The sequence below is a fragment of the Oncorhynchus tshawytscha genome, linkage group LG19 (genome assembly GCF_018296145.1).
Source record: "Oncorhynchus tshawytscha isolate Ot180627B linkage group LG19, Otsh_v2.0, whole genome shotgun sequence".
NCBI classification, from domain to species: domain Eukaryota; kingdom Metazoa; phylum Chordata; class Actinopteri; order Salmoniformes; family Salmonidae; genus Oncorhynchus; species Oncorhynchus tshawytscha.
In genome coordinates, this window is record NC_056447.1 from 52,211,198 (window position 1) to 52,221,858 (window position 10,661).

Consider the following 10,661-nt stretch of genomic DNA (forward strand, 5'->3'; position numbering starts at 1 on the left):
CACATCAAAGGTGACAGGCTCATAGTGCTGAAAGGGCAGCGACCATAATACATGTCCTCTCCCTGACGCAGGAGGAGAGGTCGTTTAGGTCAAACACATGTCCTGTCCCTGACGCAGGATGAGAGGTCGTTTAGGTCAAACACATGTCCTGTCCCTGACGCAGGAGGAGAGGTCGTTTAGGTCAAACACATAGACACGGCTAACAGACAGGCGACAGCAGACACACAGCATCAAATAGTAATTATTTTCTCTTGCGCCTTCTTCTTCTCCCGGGTTTGGCCGTCATTGTAAATTAGAATTAGTTCTTAACCGACTTGCCTAGTTAAATGAAGGTTCAATTTACATATATATATATATATATATATATATATATATTTAAAATGTCACATACTGTATTGGCTGTTTATCAGCCTGCTATTCTGTATTATGAAGTCATTACCTCTCTCAGGAGTGTAGTAGTTTCCATTCCGGTTCTCTACAATCACCCGTTACCCAACTCCACTTAGCCTTTGGATAAACTGGGGCGGCAGGTAGCCTAGTGGTTAGAGCGTTGGGCCAGTAACCCGAAAGGTTGCTAGATTGAATCCCCGTTCTGCCCCTGAACAAGGCAGTTAACCCACTGTTCCCCAGTAAATAATAATTTGTTCTTAACTGACTTGCCTAGTTAAATAAAGGTTAAAAAAAAAAACAACTAAAACATTTTTTAAATAAAAAATGCTGATCCACTTCATAAACTATATTGATTTCTGCAAATGTCATAGCCTCACCATGCGCGGGTCTGGCCTCCCTCCCCTCCTCAGGGTGACGTAGGAGTTGATGCTGGAGGAATTTGGCATGTTGGGAGATTTGGTTCTGGGGGGAACGATGCCAACGGGGTAGGACATTCCTGGAGGGAGAACAGCGAGCAACCAGAGCGTCAGTAATTAATCATTAACATTCCGTAACCAAGTCACACAGGCGTTACATGTCTGACACACAGCTGAATAGATTTATGTGACTGACTGTCAAGGCTCTCCGATTACATTTTTTTTTTACAAGGAGCACATGCTCCTGAATTGAAAAATGTAGAAGAGCACAAATACATTTAGGAGCATAACAAAAGAAAGGTTTAAATCAAAAAGACTAAATGATCTGCAAAAGAAATGGACAGTAGTATTCAAAATGAGAGGACAACAAACCAAACAACCATATAATACAAACCAGTCAAGTAAACTGGCAAAACATCCCAAATGACAGAAACCAATCATATAGGAGCACACATAAAACAGAGGTAGACCTTACCGTGAAATGCTTACTTACGAGCCCTTAACCAACAATGCAGTTTTCAGAAAATAGACTAAACTAAAGTTAAAAAATAAATAGAAATAAATATGTGTGGGGGTACAGGTTAGTCGAGGTCATTTGTACATGTAGGTAGGGGTAAAGTGACTATGCATAGATAATACACAGTGAATAGCAGCAGCATAACAAATGGGGGTCAATGCAAATAGTCCAGATGGCCATTTGATTCATTGCAATGGAAGTCTTTTGAGCAGGAGAGTTTTTATGATAAGAAGTTACTAAAAGTTCATGGTCAAAAGGTTTTAGGCGTGTTCCAATGCTAAATCCAAGTACAATGTACCCTCAAATACTTGAGTCCAAAACATTCAGCTGAATCACATGTTGGTGTGGTGAGTGCATTCAGACATCACGTGTATAAAACAACTCACGCCTGGGGGGGGGGGACGGGACGGACGGACCGTTACGAGATATTTAGAACTCACGTGTGAAAAGGTTAAAGGTTAAAGGAATGATTCCATACATTAAAAAAAAATAACTGCCAATATGGCAACATTCCACTCAAACAACACAGTCCATCCACAGCCAAACACTGAAATCAGTACATGATGGGACTTAGACAAGTTGTACATGCAACAACAACACTCTAGTTCAGACATTTATGCCCTGGTTTACATATATTTTAGACAGAAAATGGGTATAAAAACAATTATATTGTTATTAGCTCTACAACAATGTGGCTCTAGACTGCTTTTCCAACTGAGAGACGCAAACCGTGATTCATAATGATTTTTTTTTTTTTACTCTTTTTCTCCCCAATTGGTAGTTGCAGTCAGTACAGTCTCATCGCTGCAACTCCCCTACGGACTCAGGAGAGGCCGAGAGCCGCGTGTCATCCGATACACAACCAAGCCGCACTTGACACGATGCCCACTTAACCAGGAAGCAGGTTTCCAGAGGAAACACCGGAAACCTGGCGACTGTGTCAGCGTGCACTGCGCCCGGCCCGCCACAGGAGACGCTAGTGCACGATGGGACATCACTGGCAGCCAAACCCTCCCCTTACCTGGACGACGCTGGGCCAATTGTGCACCGCCCCATGGGTCTCCCGGTCGCAGCAGGCTGCGACAGAGCCTGGACTTGAACCAGGATCTCTAGTGGCACAGATAGCGCCACTCTAGTGCCTAAGACCACTGCACCACTCGGGTGGCCCCTTGATCCATTATTTTTTATGTGTGTACTTAATCCTTGGTGTTTGAAGGGTCTCTGGTCTCAGTGTGTGTGTGTGTACCTTTTGTGTTTGCTGGGTCTCTGTCAGACTGTTCTGATCTGTCCTCTCCGTTGGTTTCATCCACCTCTGTTACGGTGGTCAACTCTGGTTCACTCTTATACAGCCTGTAGTCAGGACCCTACAGAGAGAGAGGAGAGGAGAGAGAGGTCAGGACCCTACAGGGAGAGAGGAGAGAGAGAGAGGTCAGGACCCTACAGGGAGAGAGGAGAGGAGAGGGTCAGGACCCTACAGGGAGAGAGAGAGGAGAGAGAGGTCAGGACCCTACAGGGAGAGAGGAGAGGAGAGAGAGGTCAGGACCCTACAGGGAGAGAGGAGAGGAGAGAGAGGTCAGGACCCTACAGGGAGAGAGGAGAGGAGAGAGAGGTCAGGACCCTACAGGGAGAGGAGAGAGAGAGAGAGCAGGACCCTACAGGGAGAGAGGAGAGGGGAGAGAGAGGTCAGGACCCTACAGGGAGAGAGGAGAGAGAGAGAGAGGACCCTCAGGACCCCTACAGGGAGAGAGGAGAGAGAGAGAGGACCCTACAGGGGAGAGAGGAGAGAGAGAGGTCAGGACCCTACAGGGAGAGAGAGAGAGAGAGAGAGAGAGGTCAGGACACTTCAGAAAGAGAGTCAGGACCCTACAGGGAGAGAGGAGAGAGAGGTCAGGACCCTACAGGGAGAGAGGAGAGAGAGGGTCAGGACCCTACAGGGAGAGAGGAGAGAGAGAGAGAGAGGTCAGGACCCTACATGGGGAAAGGAGAAAGAGAGAACAGGACCCGAGAGAGGAGAGAGAGAGAGGTCAGGACCCTACAGGGAGAGAGGAGAGAGAGAGGTCAGGACCCTACAGGGAGAGAGAGAGAGAGAGAGGTCAGGACCCTACAGGAGAGGAGAGAGAGAGAGGTCAGACCCTACAGGGAGAGAGGAGAGGAGAGAGAGGTCAGGGGACAGGACCCTACAGGGAGAGAGGAGAGGAGAGAGAGGTCAGGACCCTACAGGGAGAGAGGAGAGGAGAGAGAGGTCAGGACCCTACAGGGAGAGAGAGAGGAGAGAGAGGTCAGGACCCTACAGGGAGAGAGGAGAGAGAGGTCAGGACCCTACAGGGAGAGAGGAGAGAGAGAGAGGTCAGGACCCTACAGGGAGAGAGGAGAGGAGAGAGAGAGGTCAGGACCCTACAGGGAGAGAGAGAGAGAGAGAGGTCAGGACCCTACAGGGAGAGAGGAGAGGAGAGAGGTCAGGACCCTACAGGGAGAGAGGAGAGAGAGAGAGAGCAGGACCCTACAGGGAGAGAGGAGAGAGAGAGAGGTCAGGACCCTACAGGGAGAGAGGAGAGAGAGAGGTCAGGACCCTACAGGGAGAGAGGTCAGGACCCTACATGGAGAGAGAGAGAGAGAGACCCTACAGAGAGAGATGAGAGGTCAGGACCCTACAGGGACCCTACAGGGAGAGAGGAGAGAGAGAGAGGTCAGGACCCTCAGACAGGGAGAGAGAGAGGACCCTACAGGGAGAGAGAGAGAGAGAGGTCAGGACCCTACAGGGGGAGGAGAGAGAGGACCCTACAGGGAGAGAGAGAGAGAGAGAGAGAGAGGTCAGGACCCTACAGGGAGGAGAAAGAGAGAACAGGAGAGGGAGAGAGGAGAGAGAGAAAGGTCAGGACCCTACAGGGAGAGAGGAGAGAGAGAGAGGTCAGGACCCTACAGGGAGAGGAGAGAGAGAGAGGTCAGGACCCTACAGGGAGACAGGAGAGGAGAGAGAGGTCAGGACCCTACAGGGAGAGAGGAGGAGAGAGAGAGGGTCAGGACCCTACAGGGAGAGAGGAGAGAGAGAGAGGTCAGGACCCTACAGGGAGAGAGGAGAGAGAGAGAGGTCAGGACCCTACAGGGAGAGGAGAGGAGAGAGAGGTCAGGACCCTACAGGGAGAGAGGAGAGAGAGGTCAGGACCCTACAGGAGGAAAGAGAGGTCAGGGCCCTACAGGGAGAGAGGAGAGAGAGAGAGGTCAGGACCCTACAGGGAGAGAGGAGAGAGAGAGAGAGGTCAGGACCCTACAGGAGGAAAGAGAGGTCAGCACACACACTGACATGAGGAAAGATGGGTAAAGAAATGATTCACAGTGAAGACATGCCGATAAGTTTAAATCAAATGGCCATGATCTGTAAAGGAAATGGACAACAGTATTCAAATGAGCTGAAAATGAGAGGACAACAAACTAACCAACTGTAAAATACAAACAAAACCAGTCAAGTGAAATTAAATAACTGCCAAAACGACAGAAACCAAATCAACGGAAACAAAACAAACAAACAGAAATGTGGATGATTCACAAAGCAAGCTGAAGTCATATCAGATGTTTGACGATCAGCAGCAGCAAACGCTGGACGGTCCTCATGATGAAATAAAACACGACCAAAAAACACATCCACATTTATGAGCAGCAAGGATCCAGGGAAAACTCCAAAAATAATGAAAAAAGGTCACCAAAATGATATTGAAAAAGGGGAAATGTGAATGATTCACAAATCAAGCGGGTAAAGGAAAACAATATGATGAGGAACACTGAAAATAATCCCAAAATATGTCCACCAATATGATGGTGAAATAAATCAAGAGGGATCAGGCAACGATGAGGGATGACAGCACAGGGTTGAGTCACGCTGCCATTAGTCAGAGGTCGACAGCTTACTGTTCCGTTCCTCTGGCCGGCCTTCCTGTCCCTGTCCTCTGGACTCCGGTGTGGTGGTGGTGGGGGTGCCGGTCGCCCGCTGGAGGCAACACGAGAGGGGAGGGGGGGTACAGCAGGGCTGTTGGGCTCGTAGGCCTGGGGTAAGGGCGGTCTTGGGGGAGCTGAGAGGTCCTCCACCTCCTCCTAGAGATGTTATTTAACCTTTATTTATACAACATTGCTTTGAAAAAGAGCTTGTCTCAGTAAATGTGGCAGCAATAACATTTTTGAAGAGAATTAAGCTGCCTACCTGAACTGTTCTTTAAAATTACAACTTTATTTATAACCTGTTCTACTCATTAGCCATTTTTTCATTAACTTTTTCCAGCGATATTTTTGTCGACATTTAGAAAGTTTGCCCAGAAAATACATTTCCTGCTTGCTGTGCGTTTCCAGTGAACTGTCTGGAACGTTATGATGTCACACCTTATAAAAAAAAGATGGATTTTTCACAAAAACAAAAACACAGGAATGTCGAGAGAAGAAACGACGTGGTTGATGCGTTTCCTTGATCCATTAGGTACATTGCACATGAATTAACTGGCCATAGCCTGTATGCCCTTCCACCTATATTTCATGTCTTAAGTAGCCCGCAAGAACCAGCATGGATAATACAAAGACTAAAAATAATATAAAGACTAAATATAATACAAAGACTAAATATAATATAAAGACTAAATATAATATAAAGACTAAATATAATACAAAGACTGAAGATAATATAAAGACTAAATATAATACAAAGACTAAATATAATATAAAGACTAAATATAATATAAAGACTAAAGATAATATAAAGACTAAAGATAATATAAAGACTAAAGATAATATAAAGACTAAAGATAATACAAAGACTAAAGATAATATAAAGACTAAAGATAAAATAAAGACTAAAGATAGTATAGGGACTAAATATAATACAAAGACTAAATATAATACAAAGACTAAATATAATATATAACTCTCCTTCCGTGGCCTCCAATTGCTCTTAAATACAAGTAAAACTAAATGCATGCTCTTCAACCGATCGCTACCTGCACCTACCAGCCTGTCCAACATCACTACTCTGGACGGCTCTGACTTAGAATACGTGGACAACTACAAATACTTAGGTGTCTGGTTAGACTGTAAACTCTCCTTCCAGACCCATATCAAACATCTCCAATCCAAAGTTAAATCTAGAATTGGCTTCCTATTTCGCAACAAAGCATCCTTCACTCATGCTGCCAAACATACCCTTGTAAAACTGACCATCCTACCAGTCCTCGACTTTGGCGATGTCATTTACAAAATAGCCTCCAATACCCTACTCAACAAATTGGATGCAGTCTATCACAGTGCAATCCGTTTTATCACCAAAGCCCCATATACTACCCACCATTGCGACCTGTACGCTCTCGTTGGCTGGCCCTCACTTCATACTCGTCGCCAAACCCACTGGCTCCATGTCATCTACAAGACCCTGCTAGGTAAAGCCCCCCCCTTATCTCAGGTCGCTGGTCACCATAGCATCTCCCACCTGTAGCACACGCTCCAGCAGGTATATCTCTCTAGTCACCCCCAAAACCAATTCTTTCTTTGGCCGCCTCTCCTTCCAGTTCTCTGCTGCCAATGACTGGAACGAACTACAAAAATCTCTGAAACTGGAAACACTTATCTCCCTCACTAGCTTTAAGCACCAACTGTCAGAGCAGCTCACAGATTACTGCACCTGTACATAGCCCACCTATAATTTAGCCCAAACAACTACCTCTTTCCCAACTGTATTTAATTTTTATTTATTTATTTATTTTGCTCCTTTGCACCCCATTATTTTTATTTCTACTTTGCACATTCTTCCATTGCAAAACTACCATTCCAGTGTTTTACTTGCTATATTGTATTTACTTTGCCACCATGGCCTTTTTTGCCTTTACCTCCCTTCTCACCTCATTTGCTCACATTGTATATAGACTTGTTTATACTGTATTATTGACTGTATGTTTGTTTTACTCCATGTGTAACTCTGTGTCGTTGTATCTGTCGAACTGCTTTGCTTTATCTTGGCCAGGTCGCAATTGTAAATGAGAACTTGTTCTCAACTTGCCTACCTGGTTAAATAAAGGTAAAATAAATGAAAATAAAAATAATACAAAGACTAAATATAATATAAAGACTAAAGATAATATAAAGACTAAATATAATACAAAGACTAAAGATAATATAAAGACTAAAGATAATATAAAGACTAAATATAATATAAAGACTAAAGATAATATAAAGACTAAATATAATATAAAGACTAAAGATAGTATAGGGACTAAATATAATACAAAGACTAAATATAATACAAAGACTAAAGATAATATAAAGACTAAATATAATACAAAGACTAAAGATAATATAAAGACTAAATATAATACAAAGACTAAAGATAATATAGAGACTAAATATAATATAAAGACTAAAGATAATATAAAGACTAAAGATAATATAAAGACTAAAGATAATATAGAGACTAAATATAATATAAAGACTAAAGATAATATAAAGACTAAATATAATATAGAGACAACATATAATATGAAGACTAAAGATAATATAAAGACTAAAGATAATATAAAGACTAAAGATAATACAAAGACTAAAGATGATATAAAGACTAAAGATAATATAACAACTAAAGATAATATAACGACTAAAGATAATATAAAGACTAAAGATAATATAACGACTAAAGATAATATAAAGACTAACGATAATATAAAGACTAAAGATAATATAAAGACTAAAGATAATATAACGACTAAAGATAATATAAAGACTAACGGTAATATAAAGACTAAAGATAATATAAAGACTAAAGATAATATAACGACTAAAGATAATATAAAGACTAACGATAATATAAAGACTAACGATAATATAAAGACTAAAGATAATATAACGACTAAAGATAATATAAAGACTAACGATAATATAAAGACTAAAGATAATATAAAGACTAAATATAATATAAAGACTAACGATAATATAAAGACTAAAGATAACATAAAGACTCAATATTTGCCATATTCTAATAATTATCACGGTCCGTTTCATGGTGACACTTACACTCCTGTATATCTGTAATCATTGGATGATAAAACTTGCATCCAGCCAATCAGAAAAGCAAGGCGATGCAATTCAGGCATTCTTGAAAGTCAGGACAATCTTTGTCCTGTAAATAAATATTATATTTTTTTAAAGAGTTGAATAAATGGATTTTGCAAGCAGTAGGGCATTTAGAATGAAATGTGCAGCTTTACAGTTAGCCTACGTGATAACATCACGGCAATCAGCATTTATAAAAATTAAAAAAAAACACTGTTTCCATTATCATTTATCACAATAAAGACAATTAGACAAAAGAAAAATCCACCCGTCGAACAGATAAGAAGCGATGCGGATCTTTACAACATGTCTCTCCTACAGCCGACGTTTTCGTCTTTGCGACATTTCTTTTGTTCTAATAAACCTGGAGACCTGCGTGGTGACGACACCTGTTTAACACGGAAGAGCTCAACAACATCACAAACTGGTAAACAAACAAATAAAGACGTACAAGGCAGAGACTCAACAGGAGTAGTTGACACATGAGCCCCGTCCTGCCTGTGGGGTAACTACTAGCCAGCCTTGTTACAGACCGAGACACAGTAGGGACGACGAAGGTCGGACATACTGTACAACCAACGAGTCTAGTCGACGTGTGTGTGTGTGTGTGTGAGTGTGTTTGCGTGTGTGTGAGTGTGTATGCGTGTGTGTTTGTGTGTGTGTGTGAGTGTGTGTGTATGCGTGTGTGTTTGCGTGGGTGTGTATGCGTGTGTGTGTGTTTGTGTGTGTGTGTGTGAGTGAGTGTGTGTGGTGTGAGTGTGTATGCGTGCCTGTCTGTCCATCCGTGTGCGTGCTTGCTAGCCTTTTCTCTGGTCCTCACCTCACTCTTGTGTATGTTAGAGATGGGTGTGGAGCCGTAGTGTCCCTGTGTGTCTGTGTGTCTCTGGGTCTTGTTCTTGTTGAGGGCCTCCATCACGTCCTGGATCCTCCACAGCTCCTTCTGGATGTGGACATGCTGATGGCTGGGAGGCTCCGTCTGAACACACACACACACAGCTTGTAAATTAACAATGTAAATTGGACAGAAAGAAAAAGAGAGAGAAAGAGGGAGAGAAGAGAGAGAGTGGGGGGGGAGAAAGAGAGAGAAAGAGAGGGAGAGAGAGGGGAAGGGAGAGAGAGAGAGAGAGAGAGGAGGGGAGAATATTTCCAGGCCCAGGGACATGTACTAGTCTGTGGTGACCTAAATGCCAGAACTGGACAAGAACCTTCCACCCTCAGCACACAGGGGGATAAACACCTACCAGTTGCAGCATTCCCTCCCCCACATCCAACACAACATAACAAACAAAAACGGGTCACAACTCCTGCAGCTCTGTCGCACGCTGGGTATGTACATAGTCAATGGTAGGCTTCGAGGGGACACCTATGGTAGCGACACCTATAGCTCATCTCTTGGCAGTAGTACTGTAGACTACTTTATCACCGACCTCAACCCAGAGTCTCACAGAGCGTTCACAGTCAGCCCACTGACACCCCTATCAGATGACAGAAGAATCTACTTGAACAGAGCAATACTGAGTCATGAAGCATCAAAGCCACAGGAACTGAATAATATTAAGAAATGCTATAGATGGAAGGAAAGTAGCATGGAATGCCAAAAAACTATGAAGAATCTCAAATATAAAATATATTTTGATTTGTTTAACAATTTGTTGGTTACGACATAATTCCATATAAGTTATTTCATAGTTTTGATGTCTTCGCTATTATTCTGCAATGTAGAAAAAAGTAAAAAATAAAGAAAAACCCTAGAATGAGTAGGTGTGTCCAAACGTTTGACTGGTACTGTAGATATTCTGCACAGATTCTGTCAGACCTGGGCCCTGACAGTGAATCTCAGTAAGACCAAAATAATGGTGTTCCAAAAAAGGTCCAGTCGCCAGGACCTCAAATACAAATTCCATCTAGACACCGTTTCCCTAGAGCACACAAGAAACTATACATACCTCGGCCTAAACATCAGCGCCACAGGTAACTTCTACAAAGCTGTGAACGATCTCAGAGACAAGTCAAGAAGGGCCTTCTTTGCCATCAAAAGGAACATACATTTCAACATACCAATTAGGATCTGGCTTAAAATACTTCAGTCATAGAGCCCATTGCCCTTCATGGTTGTGAGGTCTTAGTTCCGCTCACCAACCAAGACTTCACAAAATGGGACAAACACCAAATTGAGACTATGCATGCAGAATTCTGCAAAAATATCCTCTGTGTACAACGTAGAACACCAAATAATGCATGCAGAGCAGAATTAGGCCAATACC

At 42.8% G+C, this 10,661-nt stretch overlaps 1 protein-coding gene across 7 annotated transcripts in view; it reads right to left on the reverse strand.

Annotated features, from left to right (window-relative positions):
- Positions 1 to 10,661, reverse strand: part of LOC112235816 (pleckstrin homology domain-containing family A member 5) — a 264,064-nt gene that overhangs the window by 21,191 nt on the left and 232,212 nt on the right. For 6 of the 7 annotated variants that reach the window (XM_042301853.1, XM_042301852.1, XM_042301854.1 and 3 more), the window contains 4 exons: positions 9,218 to 9,373; positions 5,227 to 5,409; positions 2,570 to 2,687; positions 768 to 886 (listed from right to left, as the gene is read on the reverse strand). In XM_042301853.1, the coding sequence (XP_042157787.1) occupies positions 768 to 886; positions 2,570 to 2,687; positions 5,227 to 5,409; positions 9,218 to 9,373 (576 nt within the window). The remainder of the gene's footprint in view (positions 1 to 767; positions 887 to 2,569; positions 2,688 to 5,226; positions 5,410 to 9,217; positions 9,374 to 10,661) is intronic. The other variant, XM_042301855.1, reaches the window with a different exon arrangement.